Source organism: Mustela lutreola, chromosome 18 (genome assembly GCF_030435805.1).
Source record: "Mustela lutreola isolate mMusLut2 chromosome 18, mMusLut2.pri, whole genome shotgun sequence".
NCBI classification, from domain to species: Eukaryota; Metazoa; Chordata; class Mammalia; order Carnivora; family Mustelidae; genus Mustela; species Mustela lutreola.
This window is the reverse complement of record NC_081307.1, coordinates 2,226,099-2,247,891: the sequence shown is the minus strand read 5'-3', so window position 1 is coordinate 2,247,891 and position 21,793 is coordinate 2,226,099. Positions and strand designations below refer to the sequence as shown.

The 21,793-nt window shown below is 39.2% G+C and overlaps 1 protein-coding gene across 10 annotated transcripts in view; it reads left to right on the top strand.

The window, feature by feature from the left end:
• Positions 1 to 21,793, top strand: part of PSD3 (pleckstrin and Sec7 domain containing 3) — a 769,411-nt gene that overhangs the window by 708,775 nt on the left and 38,843 nt on the right. For all 10 annotated transcript variants that reach the window (XM_059155883.1, XM_059155885.1, XM_059155884.1 and 7 more), the window contains one exon: positions 9,433 to 9,576. In XM_059155883.1, coding sequence (XP_059011866.1) covers positions 9,433 to 9,576 — 144 coding nt within the window. The remainder of the gene's footprint in view (positions 1 to 9,432; positions 9,577 to 21,793) is intronic.

Below are 21,793 nucleotides of genomic sequence, written 5' to 3'. Positions count from 1 at the left end.
TTGGTGCAGTAATAGCAGTAGTTTCATTTGGCTCTAGTCAACCAGGTGTTGATGTTAACTGACTCCTCTACCTACCTGATATCATGGATTATCAACATATTTTGTGCCTGTTACACTTGAGAGACTATTTTAGGCTCTGGAGACAGAAAGATAAATGAAACCCAGATATTCTCTGAATACAAAACATGCAAGTAAGTATAATACAGTTTGATTAGAGCACAGGAAGTTGCCATGTATAGTGGAAGAGGAAGTATGGTGTCTTATATGAAACTTAAAGGATGAGTAGCAGTTAGATGTGATGTGGCAAGAGAAAATGATGCAATAGAGGGTCAAAAAGGCCCAGAGGAGAAAGTACTGAGATGTTAGAACCACATAAAAGTTATCAAATGTGACTTGAGCACAAAATATTGAGAAAAGGCAAGATCCATTCCTCTGTAGAAGTATGGCCAAATGATGAAAGGTCATGTGTAGGATTTTGGATGCTTCACTGGTTCCCCAACATCTTTAGGGTAACAGTTTAAGCAGGAAAGTAATGTGACCAAATCTGTGCTTCAAAAATTATTTATGTTATGGGGCGCCTGGGTGGCTCAGTGGGTTAAAGCCTCTGCCTTTGGCTCAGGTCATGATCCCAGGGTCCTGGGATCAAGCCCCACATCGGGCTCTCTGCTCAGCAGGGAGCCTGCTTCCTCTTCTCTCTGACTGCCTCTCTGCCTACTTGTAATCTCTGACTGTCAAATAAATAAAATCTTTTTAAAAAATTATTTATGTTATAATAGGAAGAAAGTATTAGAGGAAGAAGCTAATAGAAGCAGAAAGCCTAATTTTAATGGTATGGGAGGGGAGCCTGGGTGACTCAGCCACTTAAGCATCTGCCTTCAGCTCAGGTCGTGATCCCAGGGTCATGGGATCTAGTCCCCCTCCCCCATCCCCCAACACCCCCCCCCCCCCACAGCATTGGGCTACCCTGTGCAGCAGGGAGCCTGCATCTCTCCTCTTCCTCTGCCTGCCATTCCCCCTGCTTGTTCTCTCTCTCTCTTTCCCCCAAATAAATAAATAAATCCTTAAATAAAATAAAAATAAAGGCAGGGGAAATAATGAGAGGAAAAATAAAGTTATTTGTAGAAGAGATGGATAGAAGTGGAAGTATTTGAGACATCTTGAGAGTGTGGAATGAGTGTTCCCAGTGACTCATTGAAGTAAAAGAATAAGGACTATCATCTAGACTTCAGCACCTGGGGATTGTGCTGTCTTGCTGACTTGGCTTTTGTGACCTCACCATCTGGTTTTCATCCTGTTGCTTCTTCCTAGGGTTCTTTCCTGGGTCCTTTTCCTCTTTCTGCTTCCAAATGTTGAAATGCTCAGTGCTCAGAAGGAGACCAAAATGGACATTTGAGAAACAATTTTTCTGTTGTCAAGAAAAAACAGGGAGAATGTTGTGCCAGGAAAGGGGAGAAAGAGGAGAGAGGTCAGGTAAAATTAGTACAAAAAAATATCTCCTATGAAGTGGCAGGAGCTCATCGGGTCCCTTGGTGAGAGCAGTTTGTGGAGTGATGGGAAGAGAACCACGTTAGTCTTCTTTGAGAAAGGATTGGAAAGTAGGAAGGAAACGGAGGAAGGGAATACATACAAGTCTTGCTGTGAGTTCATAAAAAATAGACTGGTGGTAAGAAGAGAGGAGACATGGTTTAATGAAAAATTCTTTTCGTTTTGTTAATTTATAATTATTATTAACATGAATTGGATACTCCCATGTAAGCATTACTGTTGCTATGTTGTTCACAGACTACAAAAACAAAAACAAAAACAAAAAACTGTTAAGAATAGAAAGGACCAGGCCAGTTCACTTTACAAGGCAGAATGGCATTTAATTTTCAAGTCTAACCAAATGGTAAGAGAACAGGTCATCTTATTGATGACCAAAAAGTTTATTAGCAGAATTCTCCATCTACCCACCTAAACTATGACCTCTTAAAGCAAATGCGTTCCCCCACTTTAATTTCGGGTACTTGAAATAGACAGTAAGCCATATTATATAAGGTATGAGAAGAAAAAGACAATTGAACAACTAACCAGAGGCAACAAATACCTTCAGAAGTTGGGTTTTGTTCTGTTAATTTCACGAGGGATTTTCCAGTACTTACTTTTCAATAGATTGGTCTTTCTCACAATCATTCTTATAAAAGATCCAGGAAAAAGATGAGTTGAAGTTTAGAAGGAGCATTAATAAGCATAGAGCAACTTACAAGTTTTAACTTGTTCTTTCCTTACTATGGTTCTACAGTTCTATTTACTTTCTACTTTGAAAATGTACTTGTGTTCTATATTTGTATGGGCTGTATTTTAGTAAGTCACTGGCACATGAAAATGAATGTGTTTCTCTATTTGTGTATTTTTTTTTTACCATGAGACCAGGTAAGCAAGCACCTTTTCCAAGGCAAAAAAATCTCTCATTTTAAACAAATGCTTTACACTGGAACTAAAAATAGAATGCATAAAATTTTTAATATTTTTCCTCATTTTGAACATAAATCCATAGAGATACAAAAAAAAAAAAAACCCTGCTTATGTAATGTTATCAAATGATGTATTTAGGATTTTAAATAAGGTAATAACCAAGAAGAGACATGTTTCTTTATTACTTATGACAAGATGACCAAGTACTTTCAGGAATTTAATTACCTTGTTATAAAAAATAATAAAAGAAGATGTTTTCCTCCTCCACAAATAAATCACCAAGCCTTTGTGGGCCTCAGTTTTCCAACTGGAAAATTGAGAAGACTGTTCTAGAGTGTTTTTAAGGTTCTTTCATTAGCTCTGTATTTTTTGCCCAGGTCACCATGTTTTTTTACTTAAAAATGAAGATGTTTTGCCTTTGAGAGTAATAGGACAATTTAGAAATAAATGTGTAAAATGAAGCATGTGATAAAGAATAGCTTAGAAAAAGGGAGAGAAGAGTTAGGCTACCCGCAGCCTGTTCAGAATTTGGTGTACCCTCCACATCAAATAGAGACTTTGTGGGGATATCTTTGGAAGAGTTATCATAGTGCACCTTCAGTGAATCCTGGAATACTTATCTAGATGCACCCACTAGTTTTCCAGTACCTTGAAGACTACTAGTCCTCGTGATTTAGTCCTGGCATTACCAACCTCAGCACAAGTGCCAGTTGTGGGGTTTTTGTTCTTTGTTGTGGGGGTTGTCCTTTGAATTGTAGGATGTTTAGCAATATCCCCAGCGCTACCCACTAGATACCAGTATCATCCCCCTAGCTGTGACAACCAAAAATGTCTGCAGACATTGCCAAATATCCTGTGGGGTCAAAACACACCCCACTGCTACCTGCTGCTATTGAGAACCACTGAATTAGCCCAGCCATCTTTCCTTTCTCCATACACCCACAGCCTAGCTATGACTCCCCTAAATGCCAGTACTACTTGGATAATTTTAGTTTATAAAATTCATGTATAACAATGTGAGTACCCTACTGGAAAAAAACTTAATAGTGTTAGGAAAAAACTAAACAGGCAATTAAAAGATTGTTTGGTGCTTTTAAAGACATACTGTTCATCATCACCCTGTCATTTGCAAGCTTTAATTTATTCTTGTCTTCTATCCAAAACATATTAGCCTTCATTATTAAAATTGATTATTATCAGTGCAGTGTGGTTCTTTCTGAACAACTCTGCTATGTAGGAGTCATCATCTTAGTTGTTTTCATGGCAGGGTTGCCAAAGCACATTTTTCTTCTTTTGGGGATATTGAAAATTTAAGTTTTGTTTCTCCTTCTTGTACATTACTCTAAACTTAGGATTTCATGGTTGGCCCTCTTCAGGATCTATTCAGGACCTCCCTTTCTACTACTCATCAAAGCAGTCATTTTCAGTTTTAGTGTGTACAGAAATGATCTGGAGACTTGTTGAAAGTGCACGTGTCCCAGCATCGCCATACCAGGTTAATGAGGTCCAGGTCAGGGGCCAAGGACCATGAATGTTTTAAGACAGATCAGGTATCCAGGCTGCAAGCCGCGCAGATCATACTTAAAGGGACTGCACTGTAATCCTTACAACCCCTACTGTGTCTTTCACTACTTTTTTAGAGACGTGTGAAACTGAAGTGGGCTCTTGGGCTTTCTCAGCAATAGAAATTGACAAGAAGCCAAACGGGAGTTTCAAGCAAGGCTTTAGTGGGACAGGGGAGTCAACACAAATGAAAGCTCTGCAGGCTGACTCCCCTGAGGCAAGGTTAGGGAGAGTTTTTAAAAGAAAGTTGGGTGGAAAGGGGTACTTTGTAAGCATGTAGAGGTGGGGGTTTATTAGCACGTATGCATTTAAAATTCATGCTTCTTCATATATCACATGTCAAAATAACGTGAAATCTCCACCTGGGTGGGATTTTTAGTATTATTATGAGGGAACAAGTCCATGAAATTCCAGCACTGGGGTCCAATTTGGTGCAGATTGGTTTGGTCTGGTCTTTACCAGTCCTTGTAGTAAGTATCTTCCTTGTCAGTAAGCATCCTCCCTCTGCATCCATGCAAGATGTGCTACTCAAGAGGCAAAGAGTTTTATCTTTTTTTTTTTTTTCCTCCTTGTGGAAAAGGCAAGGAATACTGGATTTCACAGTCAGGGTTAGGAGACCCAAGTCTAATCCCTGCTCTGTCTCATTTGCATCTTATGGAGTTACCATTTCCTGATATCTAGTCCTGTTTTCTTCTTTGAATCCGCCCTTTCCTGTAAAGTTATGAATCAATGGTCAATGATTATTTGAATCACTAACCAGTGATTAGTTTGATCACTAAATGCTAATTGTGGAAGGCCAGGCCTTGTGATAAACACTGATTTGAAACAAAGGAAAGCCTTCTGCTTGCTTCTCACCTCTCTTTTTATCCTGTGGTTTGACCATCAAGGCAGTTATGGCCAAGGGCCAGATGAGTGTGGCAGGGTTCTTTCATAATCTGGCCCCTGTACACTGAGGGCAAGGAGAAAAGAAAGAAGGCCACTTCAAATTGGTAGGTAGCAGTTTTAATAAGCAAGGGAACTTACTTAAGAGGCCTGTCTTGGGTGGCCACAAGGTGAGTAGATCTTTGCACCCACCTGCCAGAATCATGAATTAATTGAGTTCAGTCTTGTATACCATACAGATGGTCTCAAAAACATACTACTATTTTGAGGCTGTGTCCTTAGGGAAGCTTCTAGCTTGGGAAGGGGAGGCAAATGCACATTTCATGGACGGGGTAGAGGTGAGGAGCCTCCAGTTGCTCAGGTCCAGCTTGCCTTTCAGCTAATGCATCTCAATGACCTCCTCCGACAGGCAGGCATCTGGAATTTCAGAGTAGGAAGTCATTCTTGTAATTGTGTCCCTCACTGGCCAAAACCACACGCTTCCTGCCTGACTCCATTTTATACTTTTAGTCACAAATCCTGTCACCTCTGCTTCTTAAATATCTTTCATATCCTACCCACATTCCTTAATTCAGACTTTTGTCATCTTTTACCTATATCACTGGTCTCCTAACTTTTTTGATCATTCACCTTATTAATAGTAAATATTTGAGCAGATATCCTCCAACATATGTATATATTTTTATAAAATATACTACATGTCCTGTTATCAACAAGATGGAAAAATGTTAGTGTTAATCATTAGGAATGTTAATCATTAGGAAAATATAAATCAAAATCAGGAGATAATCACTTTATACTCATTACAGTAGCTATAATTTTGAAAAAACTTCAAGGAAAAGAATGTGTTGGTGAGGATGTGGAGAAATTACAACTTCAGTATGTTGCTGGTGGGAACATAGAATAATGTAGCTACTTTGGAAAATAATTTGGTGGTTCATCAAATGATTAAACATAGAATTAACATGTGACACAGCAATTCCACTCTTACTTAGATAGCAGGAGAATGAAAACATAAACCCACACAAAAACTTTTACACAAATGTTCATTGCAGCCAAGGGTGGAAATGGCCATCAGCTGGTGAAGAGATGAATGAAATATGATATATACATACAATGGAATATTATTCAGTTGTAAAAAAGCCACAACGAAGTACTGATACATCCTGCAAAGTGGATGAACCTTGAAAATATTCCACTAAGTGAAAGAAGGCAGTCACAAAAAGAAACATTGTGTGATACCATTCCAAAAGGAATGGGAAGCTAAAATGTCATAAAATTGTAGTGATGGTTGCACAACCCTGTGACTATACTAAAACTTAACTAAATTATACACTTTAAATGGGTAAATTATGTGGTATGTGAATTATATCCCAAGGCTGATTTTTTCCTAGTGGATCACCTTGCCTGGGTTGCAAACAGCCCACTTTGAAAAACTCTGACAGATTATTTGCATAACCACTTGAGATCTCTTTTCCTCCAGTCTTGCTTTTCTCTAATCCATCCTTCACAGTTGTGGCTAAAATATGACTCAAGTACTATTTAAACCTAATGGGCTCACTTTCGCCAACAAGATGCAGCCCACCCCTTGGCATTGCCTTAAATGGTTCACTACACTTCTCCAGAATAGATAGATTTTATATTCATTTCTTAGACATCTGTATTTAACATATATTGAGTACTCAATAAACAATGAAATCATGTTGAAGTTAATGCAGAAGCTCACTAAACTGTTTATAAAAATCTTTAAATCTCTTAAACATAAAATCTTTCCAATGGCGCCTTCAAACTGAGTTAAAGCAGTTGTTCTTTATACTAAATTCCATATAGCTTGGGTTCATAAGACTGTAGTATTTAGCAATTTGTCTTATAAGTTTCCCAGAAGATTTTTAGAGATGTCATTACTTTCTAACTCACCTACCTATTTTAAAGCAGCACTAAGGAAACAGTCTGAGCCCTTCCTTCTTTACCTCTCCTCCCCACTGGAATAACACTGGTTTTCAGGGAATATCAAATTTTGGCAAAGATACAGAACAATGTGAATTTTTAAGCCTACTGTAGAAATGTAAACTGGTGGAAACACTTTAAAAAGCATGTTAGTGTCCTCTTAAAGATAGACATATTCTAAAACCCCAAAATTCTCCATCTTAGTGATTACACTGTAGGACAATTCTTGCTCATATTCACTAAGCAGCATGTTCAATGTAGCATCATTTATAATAGCCTAAAGACACCTGAAAACAGCCTAAACATCCTTCAGTGAAATTATAGTATGTCATACAGTATCCTATAGTTAAAAGGAAGAAACCAGGACATATATGTGAGTAAATCTCAAAAACATGCTGAATGAGAAAACAAGTCACCAAAGGAAATCTGTGAGGTATAAAAACCTATAGAACATAATTTTCTATTTTTATGGATCTTTGTATTTATAAAGGAGTAGCATAGAACAACAATTAGATAGGGTGCCTGTGTTGCTCGGTCGCTTGAGGGGCAGATTCTTGATTTGAGCTTAGGTCATGAACTTAGGGTTGTGAGATCAAACACAAGTCAGGCTCTGTGCTTAGCGGGAAGTCTACTTGCAATTCTGTCCCTTTGCCTCTCCCCCTGTTCTCTTTTTGTCTCTAAAATAAATAAGGGGGCACCAGGATGGTTCAGTCTATTAAGCATTTTCCTTTGGCTCAGGTCATAATCCAGGGTCCTGGGATCGAGCCCCATGTCCGGCTCTCTGCTCAGTGGAAAAACCCGTTTCTCCTCCCTCTTTCCCTCTCCTCCCCTGCCTCTGCCCAGTCCCTGCTTGTGCTCTCGATCCCAAAACTCCAGCATCATGACCTGAATGAATTCATAATGTAAATTCATTCACATTATGAATTTGACCTGAGCTCAAATTCATAATGTGGCATGTTTATATAGATAGATAGTTACATATACCCTCACATCATAAATTAAAATTATTAGGATTTTTCACCTCTAAATTGTTCTTCTAGATTTGAATTACAGGCTTAAATTGACAGATTTATTACACAGTTGCTTTATGATTTAAATTCTTCCTCTGGCAATTATGTATGCTGATCTTGGATTTAAATAGTAATTTTAATTTATAAAAATACCATATGGAAAAAATTCAACTGGGAATTGTGGTGATGATGTATTGTACATGTTAATTTTTTACCTTTAACTCTGCTTGTGATTATCTAGGGTGCCATGAGTTTGAGAAACAGAAGGGGAAAACTCATCTTGTTTGATTTTTTGTTTGTTTGTTTTTTAATGCCATGCCTTTTATGAGGAGTACAAATTGATACGTCCTCAAATATGAACTTAATAAAGGACGGAAATCCCTTCTGTCTGCTATTTTAAATAATTAAATAATGTTGCTATTATACAAAATCTATTTATCACCTAGTTTAATCAGTTCCTCTTCATTCACTTTCATCCGTTTATATCTTATTGTACATGTAAAGTTTATATTCAGCATGAATTTGGATACTATATATGTGAAAGTGGAATAGTAAAAAAGCAGTCATACAATTACAGGAATGCAAGAAAATTCCAGTCTCTTTGTTTCATTTTTAAAATGTTCCCAGGGAGGTTGATAGTATCATAAGGCAATAAAAATGGTGCCCCTTGAATGGAAGTTCTTTGACATAGCATCAAACATTGCATTGGTGCATGGTGCCTATAGTAACACCTTTTAGGCAAGAATTGCTCTATAGGTCATTCAGTTGAATCACTAGTTTGGGTCAATAAGATTTTGAAGGAAGTCAGAACCTCTACTACTTTGGAGGGAAAAATCATAGGTTGCTGCATTTTTTAGAATATCATCTGAAAGGGATGCCTGGGTGGTTCCTTTGGTTAAGCATCTGCCTTCGGCTCAGGTCACGATCCCAGCAGGGTCCTGGGATCAAATCCCATGTCCAGCTCCTTGCTCCACAGGAAGCCTGTTTCTCCCTCTGCCTCTGCCACTCCCCCTGCTTGTGCTTGCTCATGCGTGCACTCTCTCTATGACAAATAAATAATAAATCTGTTTTTAAAAATGTATCATCTGATGGCTTACAGAGAATTATTTCTTGGTGGCATTGCTTTCTTAAAAAGGGGGAGGGAACTAAGCAAAGAGACTCTAAATTCACTGTGACAGATGGGGAAATAACAGCATTGCTGAGTGGACAGGAAATGGAAAAGCCAAATTATGCAGGATTCTGAGGATGGGTGCTTAACTGGTGCCTTGCGTTTTGAAGTATTTCTTAGGAAGTCTGTTCTCAACTTCATGACAGCTACACTTGAAAGTATTTGGTTTGAAAGTATTTGACTCTGAAAGTATTTGGTTTTGTATCAAGGGGACCGGTTGTCATTTTGCAAAGGTACATGTGAATACTAGTCTGAGAAGGTTGGTAAGATGTGGCAGTGGAGGTACATTGGACTGTTTTGATTAATTGAAGTCATTCATCATAAGGGATGTTAAAAAGTACTCTGTGATTTTTTTTTTTCTTATTGATTTGCTTTCCTGATGCTAAATAGCTTAATAATTTCCTGCAGGAGGAACAGTTGAAATCTCATGAAAGCAAGCTGAAGCAGATTACCACTGAGCTGGCTGAGCACCGCTCATATCCCCCAGACAAGAAAGTTAAAGCCAAGGAGATAGATGAATACAGACTGAAAGATCACTATCTGGAGTTTGAGGTATGTTGAACCTAACTGTAATAAATGCCTATATCTAAGTTATTTTATGATTTTTCCATGAGGCAGGGTTTTTTTTCAGCTGCCGTGCTATAGGAAGTGTACCTCAACCCTGACTCTAAGTTGGAAGCTGCAGGCATGGTCTAGATCATGGCAGCCCTCCTCGTGTTCAGGATCCTATATAAGTATCCAACAAACATAAAAAAAAAATAACTGTCAGTTTATGTGCTTAAAAGCAAATAGCCTGCGTGGTTAGGCTAATGTGTGCCCTGCTGTGAGAAAAAACAACAGTAGATGGACACACCAGAATGGGTGGCTGCTTTCCCTGTGTCTGTATCTCTTCCAGCAGAGTTTGAGTCAAAAAAAAAAAAAAAAAAAAAAAACACAAAAAACAAAACTATAGTGAAGGGAATGAGCTACAGGGCGACATGAAACATTAGCTTCTTCATGCCTATTCTTGCTGTTCAGCAACACTGATGCATTTTTCCTCTATCCACCTGTATCCTTCAGAAGGAGATTAATAAATAGATCAATTGTGGCACATCCATCCATGTACTATATATAACAAGTGTGGTTATTAAAAAGAATGGGGAGGATCTATAATCTCTGGAAAGGTGAGAAATGTAAAAGCAAGTTGAAAGCAGTATATATAGCAAATGTTAGCTTTCCCTACATTTTTTCCCCAGTTAGACAGTGTTGTTGTAGGAAAGAACTTTAGGGTTCAAAGCCAACGACCAAGAAAGAATTCTTGAGACATCTTTGTTGCAAAACAGTGGTTTTATTAAAGCACAGGGATAGAACCCATGGGCAGAAAAAGCTGCACTGGGGTCATGAGGAGTGGTCCATCATATACTTTCAAGTTGTGAGGGTTTTAGGATACTGTAAGTCTCTAAGGAGTGTTGGAGGCAAAGTTTCCAGGACCTTGAGAGGCTACCTATTGTTGGGAAAAGGTCACTTATTACCATCTAGTAAAACCTGAGACATGAGACCCTTTAGATGTATATCGGTGGGCCATATGCTTGGGGGATGGTTGCCAACACATATCTTGATGGGTAGAGATGAAGTTTCAAAAGGAATTTTTACATGTTAAAGTAGATTTACAGGATCCTGGGGGTTGGGCTAAGATTACCTGTTGCCCTTAGCAAAATATTAACATTGAGGCAGTTAAGGAAATGTCACTCTGCCTTTTTCAAGGACCTGTAAATTGACTGTAGGTAGTAAGGAAATTTAATAAAAATTTAATAATTTTTCTACTGCCTTTGTTTCCCACATCAAGTGGCATTCCTCTCTTCAGCAGCTGCCTTGATTTTCCCCTACAACTACCCCCCACAATTTGTCTCATTAATAAAGTCCTAATCCTTAACTTAAGAGGATTTGAGTTCTTTCTATGTACTACCACACTGTTCTTTCCACAACAGCCTCCATGTATCTTAGTCACATTTCTACCCACTGTCTCTATTTTCAAGCTAAGGTTGTTTTTCCCTCCAGCAAAGCATTAAAATAAGACAGTTGGGAGTTTCTTGGAGGAATGTCATTCTCTGTTTGTCTCAAGTCTTGTCAATGGGCTGCAGGTTACAAGGAAGTTTAATTTTATCTACATTTCTTTTGCCCTTTTTCTCCACATCAGCCTCACCAACAAAAGACTTGAAAAACATTTTTTAAAAAACAAACAAAAAACCTAAGCAGCTCGTCTCTCTTTCCCCAGGCTTGTTCATTCTTGAGAAATGGGAGTATCTCAAAAAGCAATCATAATTCTTCACACTTCTAGAGTGGCTTTCAGCTATAGACCCTTTTATTTTCACACATGCTAATTAGATTTCCCAACACCTCAGTCCCCTGTTTCCAGCATTCAACAACTTACTTTGAGCCCTTGACTTGGAAGTCTAAGATCCTGTTCCAGGAGGTAGGGGTGACTCCAAGACCATGGAAAGGTTGTTACTGCTAAAAGCACTCCTTAATTTTTAACATACTGTGGTACCTGTTTTCCAAAAATGTAACCTAACAAGAGCAGCATTTTCATTTAATGACATAGAACCTAAACCAAGCTTTGTGGGGATAAGTCTTGCTTCATCACATTATCACCTCAAAGAACCTAAAGATTGTATCCCACAGCCCCTGGTTCATTAAAATCATACTCCTGTGTCAGGCATATTGGATTGTCTCTCAGGCTGCATTAACCTGTGTCTATCAGGAATGTAGAAGGGTAGATGCTATCTAAAGAGGTTTCCTTTTTTCAAAAATGAATTATTATTTTTCATTAACTTAAAATTGAAGTAGTATAACTTGTGGAGTCCACTTTGCTATTCTTTCAGCCACCAGAATTTGTCTTGAGTGTACTTACAGAGAGCTTTTGTACAGCATGAAGTCCTCTGCTTTATCAGCAGCATTCCCTGAGCAGGCTGCTTCATTCCCTCATTCAATCTAAACTCATTCCCTGAATAGGGAGTATAAGAGTGATTGATGATTTTTTTTAAGATTTTATTTATTTAATTGACAGACTGAGATCACAAGTAGACAGAGAGCCAGGTAGAGAGAAAGGAGGAAGCAGGCTCCCTGCTGAGCAGAGAGCCTGATGCGGAACTTGATCCCAGGACCCTGGGAACATGACCTGAGCCCAGGGCAGAGGCTTTAACCCACTGAGCCACCCAGTTGCCCCTGATCATATTTTTATATTTTGTTTACTGCTCTGTCCTCACTTTCTGAAGTATGCAACTGAGTGCTCAGTACATATTTGTTGAATGAATAAATGAAATTTTATTATTGTGTATAAAAGATAAACATCAAAGAAAGTAGTTCGCTAAGACAGCTTAGTAGGTCCCCTGATATCAGATCTGATAGGCAGGTGAGAACAGACAGCACCTTCTGTAATTCAGTGTGAACCTCAAATGAGCAATGACAGGAAGGGGAGTTTTAATCCCATCTGCATCCTCTCACCAAGTATCACAGTCAGAAATGAGCTTTCACCTATTTCTGCAAAAAGAGCCTCCCTTCAGTTTCAGAACACAGAAAATTCTTAAAATTTTTCACATCTTGATAAAGAAAAATGCTTTTATTTTGTTAGAATATTAAGCTTTTAGTAATTACACTGGGAGTTGTTCCTAAGTTTATACATTTCAGTTGTTTATATACCAAATTGCTTTCAATACAACAGTTCTTCGTGGTAGGCCAAATTCACAGCTCTTTCTGTGACTGAGAAATATTCTCTTATAAACAATAGCCAAATTATGGAAAGAGCCCAAATGTCCATTGACTAATGAATGGATAAAGAAGATAGGGTATATGTATACACACACACACACACATATACACATACTGTGGAATATTACTCAGCCATCAAAAAGAATGAAGTCTTGCCCTTTGCAACACTGTGGATGGAGCTAGAGTGTATAATGCTAAGTGAAATTAGTCAGAGAAAAATAAGTACCATATGATTTCACTCATATGTGGAATTAAACAAAACAGATGAACATGGGGTGAGGGGAGAGAAGAAAACCAGAAAGTAGGCTCTTAACTATGGAAAACAAACTGAGATTTGCTGGAGGGGAGTGGGCAGGGGAATTCGCTAAGTGGCTGATGGGTATTAAGGAGGCCACTTGTGATGAGCACCAGGCATTATATATAAATGGTGAATCACTAAGTTCTACTCACGAAACTAATATTATACTATATGTTAACTAGAATTTAAGTAAAAACTTCAAAGAAAAAAGAAAAAAAACACTACTTTCTATTGCCTCCTAATTTTTCTAGAAGTGTTTATCCCTGACTGCTACCAATAAGTGCCAAAAAGAAAGGAAGAGAAAAAAGAAAGAAAGAAAGAAAGACTTTCCAAACTCTTACTGACAATAAATTACTAGAAATTGTACTAAGTAAAGTAGGTTCAGGGTTTGTTTCATTGTTTTTGTTTTTTGTTTTAAAGTCTATAAAAAGTCAGGGCATCTGGGTGGCTCAGTGGGTTAAGCCTCTACCTTCGGCTCAGGTCATGATCCCAGGGTCCTGGGATCAAGCCCCACATTGGGCTCTCGGCTCAGCAGGGAGCCTGCTTCCTTTCCTCTCTCTCTGTCTGCCTTTCTGCCTACTTGTGATCTCTCTCTCTCTATCAAATAAATAAGTAAAAATCTTTAAAGTCTACAGTGAGCAAGGAAATTGGAAGTTCTATTTATCCTACTAGCCTTAGCCTCTAAGAAAAATAGATTCTCATTTATGTAAAGCAATAAATGTCACTCAGAATGGGCTATAATTGAATAAATCCATACCTGTCTCTCTGTTAACGTTAGGGAGGGAAGGGCAGATATTTTGTTTTTTATTGGATTGGTATCCCCAAATTGTGGCTGTTAATTCTTAGAAAGAGTTCACTTGGAACCTAAACATACTTTTGATAGAGCAATTAGACATCACAAGTCTCTGTTAAGAAACTGTCTAGCTTAATTAACTGTCTAGCTTAACTCTTAAGAAACTCAGCATCATTTTCCAATTTTAAAAAATAAATATCAGAAATAGCCTTACTTCTTTATAAATTATTTCTACTTTATTCAGTTCCCACTTCACTTAAAAATGTCTAAATTGATCTCCATGGTTCCAGTGCATTTGGAGATTTTTCAAGATATGAGTGAGATGGATGACTTGTATCGAATATAAAAACTTACAGAACCCCAGCCAGTGAAAGCATAGTAGGCTGAGCTGTGCCAAGAAACTCCTGGGATGTTTAAGAAACAACCCTCTTAAAGAGATTCCTTTGATAGCATAGTAGCCTTATAAATTTGGATTTGTTTCTTCAGCTTTAAAGACAATAGCAAGTAGAACTGAGTGAGGATACTATTTACACCAAGATGTTTTTCATGTAAATTAGAGTGTTTTCAGAGGAGAAGTTAAGATGGCAGAGGAGTAGGGGATCTTATTTTCCTCTGGTCCCTGGAATTAAGCTAGACAGTTATCAGATCTTTCTGAGCACCTGTGAAATCAACCAAAGATCTGAGAAAAGACTTGCTGCAATTCTGTAAATAAAAATGTGACCACTCTTTGCAAGGTAGGAGGTACGCACATGTGAACCCAAGATGACAGATATATCAGAAGGTAAACCACAGGGGGAGGGAGCCTCCATAAACTGGATACCGGAAAGTGTTATAAGCAGCAGATAATAAAATCAGAACTTTGAGAAGTCTGCCTGAAAGGTGCTAGAAGCCAAAGGGGGGAGGAATCCCAGATGGGACAGCATGGACTCAGGATCCCCAGAATCACAAGAAGAAGGTGGGGGGGCAGTGCCTGAGTGTGGCAGACTACCCAAGCATCGGAACAGGGAAACTGGCTGCAAACAGCAAGTCACAGGTGCCAGCTTTCTGCACACTGTTGCCATAAAGCACAAACAACTATACTGATCTGGTGATCGCTCTCCAAGCAGGGGCCCAGCAAGGGGTGGAACTGTGGGGATAGCCCCCTCTATCCCCTGGGAGGAGTGGCATGAGGGCAGGTCATAGGAATCCATAAAGTTTGGAGACCTGAAACAGAGTCCTGTGCCTGAGATTAAAACAACTGTTCATGGGCTAGGTAAACACAGGATGGAAACCAGGAACACAAGAGTGATTGACTGCGTTTCTGAAGAGTAGAGGGTGCAGACTTTCAGCTCTAGGGCTAAAGATCCAGGGCACTGCCATTTTCACCTCCCACATCAGTGCAGAAACCCTCAGGCAACAAATCAACCACATAGAGCAATCCAGAGTCTCACACTGAGTGCAGCCCACTGTCAATGGTAATCCAATTCTGCCTGGGGAAAGACACCTGAGAATCAGCCCAACAGGCCTGTCCCTGGAAGACCAGCAGGAATATCCTGTTATTACCAAGTTTACTGATCATGGAGGACTGCAAAACTTCAGCTTTTGGAGAAGCAGTATTTAGAATTTGTGTTTTTTTCTTCTTATTCTTTAGTCTTTCAGTTTTATATTTTTTTTTCCTTTTCAGCTATTTTCTTATTATATCAATTCTTTTTTTAAGTCTTTTAATTTTCATTTTTACATGTACATTTTATATGTACATTTTTCATTTATGGCTTCCTTTCAAATTGTATTCAATTTTATTTTTGTGTGTCTATGTTTTTCTTTCTTTCCTATTTTGAGATCTGGTTTCTTCTAGCAACAGACCAAAATATATCCAGGATCTAGTTTATTGGTCTGTTCAGCTTCTTTCATTTTATTCTCTTTTGTTTGCTTGTTTCTGTTCCCTTCTGATTTGTTTAGTATATTTTTTTCTGTTGTCATTGTTGCTATTTTCCTATTTTCTTTCTCTTTCATCTGGTCTTTTCTGGACATAATGACAAGATGGAAGACTCACCCCAGAAGAGAGAACTCATTGCCAGGGATTTAATCGATAGGGACATAAGTAAGATGTTGGTACAAGAATTCAAAACAATGATTATAAAGGTAGCAGCTGGGCTTGGAAAAAAACTATAGAAGACAATAACTGATTACTTACTAGAGAAATAAAAGAACTAAAATCTAATCAGGTTGAACTAAAAAATTCTCTTACTGAAACACAATAAAAAAAAATGGAGGCTCTAACTGCTAGGATAAAGAAGAGAGAGTCTTAGAGAAGACAAAGTGATGGAGATTAAGGAAGCTGAGAAACAGATACGAACGGCAAAACAGTATTAGAATAATTGGGGCCCAGAGGAAGAGTAGTGAGAGAGAGGAGCAGAAGATTTATTTGAAGAAATTTTAACTGAGAACTTTCCTGATCTGGGGAAGGAAACAGGCATTCAAGTCCAGGAAGCACAGAAAATGCTCCTCAAAGTAAATAAAAGTACATCAAACCTTAACATAATGAAGTTTGCAGATTTCAGAGGTAAAGAGAAAATCCTAAAAGCAGCTTAACTGACTTAACTGTCAGTCCTTAACTGACAAGAATAAAAACATAAGGCTGGCAACAGAGCTGTCCATAAAGACCTGGCAGGCCAGAAAGGGCTGACATGATATAGTCAAGGTGCGAAATGAGGAAAATCTGCAGCTAAGAATACTGTATTCAACAAGGGCGTTACTCAAACTAGGAGGAGAGATAAAGAGCTTTCAGGACAAACAGAAATTAAAAGAATTTATGATCACTGAACTAGCCCTGCAAGAAATATTAAAGGGGATCCTTTGAATGAAGAGAGAGCCCAGGGAGACAAGATGGTGGGAAAGTAGGAGGAGGCACCCTTTCAACCTATACCCTAAAGTGAGCTGATTACCTACCAAAGAACTCGGATCACCCATGATCAGCCTGAGATTAGAATTATACACGTCTGGATCTCTACAGGGGCAGAAGACACCAGTGGGCAGATAAAGCAGAGTGGGAACGTCGGACTGATATCAGAAGATAAACAAGGGGGAGGGAGCCACCAGAAGTGACCCATTGGAAATTAATACCCCGATACGAGAGTGTTCTGCAACTAGGGACCAACACTAACTTGGAGTCTGGTTGAAAGCACTCAAAAAGAGCAAAGGATCACGGGGGGAGGAAATTGTGGAAATCAGGGCAGTTAGTGACAGGGGCTTAAGTCCCTGGTCCCAGGACAGCCACCCCTGGCGCTGAGCCAGAGAGAGTGTGGTGAAGAAACCAGGTCTTGGTCCCTGAGCCGGGAGCTCCTCTGAGAGCGCATGGGGTTCGGCTCCCATAGGGGCTGGGAGCCTCAATCCAGAAAGTCTAGGTGCTCCCAGCCCGGGCCAGCGAGAGAATCTCAGTGTACGATCACTGCTTGGAACCTCTCTGGTGGTCTGGAGCTGCCCAGACAACAGCTGCTGTTGTAGTTTGGGTACAAGTAGGAGTTCCTGTGTCCCCAGGGACCATGACTCAGAACCTGCACTGCCAGCGGCCAAGGGGAAACTTACCTGCTCTGGAGCATCCAGAGGGGAGCAGACTGAGGCTTCTCTCTTGAGAGGGAGGTCTGGGTGCAGTTTGCTTTCCTCTAAACCTCCAAAAACCATCAAACGCTGTCAAGGTGAGAGAAAACAAATGAACAAACAAACATAAAAACCTCCAGAGAACAAAAGCCTGAAAAACCGGTTTCCTCAGAGCCCACTCCCTTGAGGGGGGCAGGAGGATTTAACTCAGGGAACACTACCTGAAAACCCACGTGGCAGGCCCCTCCCCCAGAGGCCAAGCAGGGGAGGTGGAGACAAAAGAACAACCACCATTACTTCATAGATATAACTTTTATTTTTAATTCGTTCCCACTATTCTGGTTCATTTTTTTAAATTTATTTTTTATTTTCAGCATAACAGTATTCATTATTTTTGCACCATACCCAGTGCTCCATGCAATCCGTGCCCACTATAATACCCACCACCTGGTACCCTGACCTCCCACCCCCCGCCCCTTCAAAACCCTCAGATTGTTTTTCAGAGTCCATAGTCTCTCTTGGTTCGCCTCCCCTTCCAATTTCCCCCAACTCCCTTGTCCTCTCTATCTCCCCATGTCCTCCATGCTATTTGTTATGCTCCACACATAAGTGAAACAATATGATAATTGACTCTCTCTGCTTGACTTATTTCGCTCAGCATCATCTCTTCCAGTCCCATCCATATTGCTACAAAAGTTGGGTATTTGTCCTTTCTGATGGAGGCACAATACTCCATAGTGTATATGGACCATACCTTTCTTATCCATTTGTCCATTGAAGGGCATCTTGGTTCTTTCCATAGTTTGGCGACCTTGGCCATTGCTGCTATAAACATTGGGGTACAGATGGCCCTTCTTTTCACTACATCTGTATCGTTGGGGCAAATACCCAGGAGTGCAATAGCAGGGTCATAGGGAAGCTCTATTTTTAATTTCTTGAGGAATCTCCACACTGTTCTCCAAAGAGGCTGTACCAACTTGCATTCCCACCAGCAGTGTAAGAGGGTTCCCCTTTCCCCACATCCCCTCCAACACATGTTGTTTCCTGTCTTGCTAATTTTGGCCATTCTAACTGGTGTAAGGTGATATCTCAATGTGGTTTTAATTTAAATCTCCCTGATGGCTAGTGATGATGAACATTTTTTCATGTGTCTGATAGCCATTTGTATGTCTTCATTGAAGAAGTATCTATCCATATCTTCTGCCCATTTTTTGATATGATTGTCATTTTTGTGTGTGTTGAGTTTGAGGAGTTCATTATAGATCCTGGATATCAACCATCTGTCTGTACTGTCATTTGCAAATATCTTCTCCCATTCCGTGGGTTGCCTCTTTGTTTTGTTGACTGTTTCCTTTGCTGTGCAGAAGCTTTTGATTTTCATGAAGTTCCAAAAGTTCATCTTCACTTTTGTTTCCTTTGCCTTTGGAGACATATCTTGAAAGAAGTTCCTGTGGCTGATATCGAAGAGATTACTGCCTATGTTCTCCTCTAGGATTCTGATGGATTCCTGTCTCACGTTGAGGTCTTTTATCCATTTTGAGTTTATCTTTGTGTATGGTGTAAGAGAATGGTTGAGTTTCATTCTTCTACATATAGCTGCCCAGTTTTCCCAGCACCATTTATTGAAGAGACTGTCTTTTTTCCACTGTATATTTTTTCCTGTTTTGTTGAAGATTATTTGACCATAGAATGCAAGTTGGTGCTATGTGTCTGTTTTTATGCAGTACCATGCTGTCTTGGTGATCACAGCTTGTAGTAAAGCTTGAAATCGGGTAATGTGATGCCCCCCATTTTATTTTTGTTTTTCAACATTTCCTTAGTGACTCGGGGTCTCTTCTGATTCCATACAAATTTTAGGATTATTTGCTCCAGCTCTTTGAAGAATACCGGTGGAATTTTGATCGGAATAGCCTTAAAAGTATAGATTGCTCTAGGCAGTATAGACATTTTAACAATGTTTATTCTTCCGATCCAAGAACATGGAATGGTCTTCCATCTTCTTGAGTCTTCTTCAATTTCTTTCATGAGTGCTCTGTAGTTCCTCGAGTACAGATCCTTTACCTCTTTGATTAGGTTTATTCCCAGGTATCTTATGGTTCTTGGTGCTATAGTAAATGGAATGGATTCCCTAATTTCCCTTTCTGTATTTTCATTGTTAGTGTATAAGAAAGGCACTGATTTCTGCACATTGACTTTGTATCCTGCCACGTTGCTGAATTATTGTATGAGTTCTAGTAGTTTAGGGATGGAGTCTTTTGGGTTTTCCATATAAAGAATCATGTCATCTGCGAAGAGAGAGAGTTTGACTTCTTCATTAACAATTTGGATACCTTTTATTTCCCTTTGTTGTCTGATTGCTGTTGCTAGGACTTCTAATACTATGTTGAACAAGAGGGGTGAGAGTGGGAATCCTTGTCGTGTTCCTGATCTCAACGGGAAGGCTGCAAGCTTTTTCCCATTGAGGATGATATTTGCTGTGGGTCTTTCATAGATAGATTTTATGAAGTTCAGGAATGTTCCCTCTGTCCCTATACTTTGAAGTGTTTTAATCAGAAACGGATGCTGGATTTTGTCAAATGCTTTTTTTGCATCAGTTGAGAGGACCAGGTGGTTCTTCTCTCTTCTCTTATTGATTTGTTCTATCACACTAATTCATTTGCGAATGTTGAACCATCCTTGTAGCCCAGGGATGAATCCCACCTGGTCATGGTGGATAATCTTTTTAATGTGCTATTGTATCCTGTTTGCTAGGATCTTGTTGAGAATATTAGCATCCATATTCATCAGTGATATTGGTCTGAAATTCTCCTTTTTGGTGGGGTCTTTGCCTGGTTTGGGGATCAGGGTAATGCTGGCTTCATAGAGTCAGGAAGTTTTCCTTCTGCTTCAATTTTTTGAAACAGCTTCTGGAGAATAGGTGTTATTTCTTCTTTGAAAATTTGGTAGAATTCCACAGGGAATCCATCAGGTCCCTTGCTATTGTTTTTTGGGAGATTTTTGATCACCGCTTCAATCTCGTTACTAGATATTGGTCTATTCAGGTTGTCAGTTTCTTCCTGATTCAATTTTGGGAGTTTATAGTTTTCTAGGAATGCATCCATTTCATCTAGGTTGCTTAGCTTATTGGCATATAACTGTTAATAATAACTTCTGATGATTGTTTCTACTTTCTTGGTGTTCATTGTGATCTCTCCCTTTTCATTCATAATTTTATGTATTTGAGCTTTTTCTCTTTTCTTTTGGATTAGTGTCACCAATGGTTTATCAATCTTATTGATCTTTCAAAAAACCAGCTTCTAGTTTCATTAATACGTTCTACTGTATCTCTGGTTTCTACCTCATTGATCTCAGCTCTAATCTTGATTATTTCCCTTCTTATATGAGGAGTTGGTTTGATTTGTTGTTGATTATCCAGTTCTTTAGGTGTGGAGACAGCTGCTGTGTTCTGGATTTTTCTTTTTTTTTTTTGAGAGAGGCTTGAATGGCTATGTATTCCCCCTTAGGACCGCCTTTGCTGTATCCCATCGGTTTAGGTTCGAAGTGTCCTCATTGTCCTTGGTTTCCATGAATTGTTTCAGTTCTTCTTTGATGTGCTGGTTGATCCAAGCATTCTTAAGCAAGGTGGTCTTTAGCTTCCAGGTGTTTGAGTTCCTTCTGAACTTTTCCTTGTGATTGAGCTCCAGTTTCAAAGCATTGTGATCTGAGAATGTGCAGGGAATAATCTCAGTCTTTGGGTATTGGTTGAGTCCTGATTTGTGACCCAGTATGTGGTCTATTCTGGAGAAAGTTCCATGTGCACTTGAGAAGAATGAGTATTCTGTTGTTTTAGGGTGGGATGTTCTGTATATATCTATGAGGTCCATCTGGTCCAATGTGTCATTCAATGCTCTTGTTTCTTTGTTGATTTTCTGCTTGGATGATCTGTCTATTTCTGAGAGAGGCGTGTTAAGATCTCCAACCATTAGTGTATTCATATCAATATGACTCTTTATCTTGATTAACAGTTTTCTTATGTAATTGGATGCTCCCATATTGGGAGCATAGATATTTACAATTGTTAGATCATCTTGGTGGATAGTCCCTTTAAGAATGATGTAGTGTCCTTCTGGATCTCTGACTACAGTCTTTAGTTTAAAATCTAATTTGTCTGATATGAGAATCGCTACCCCAGCCTTCTTTTGAGGCCCATTGGCATGAAAGATGCTTCTCCATTTCTTCACTTTCAGTCTGGGTGTATCTTTAGGTTCAAAATGGGTCTCTTGTAGACAGCCTATGGATGGGCCTTGTCATTTTATCCAGTCTGCAACCCTGTGCTGTATTATGGGCGCATTTAGGCCATTCACATTGAGGGTGAT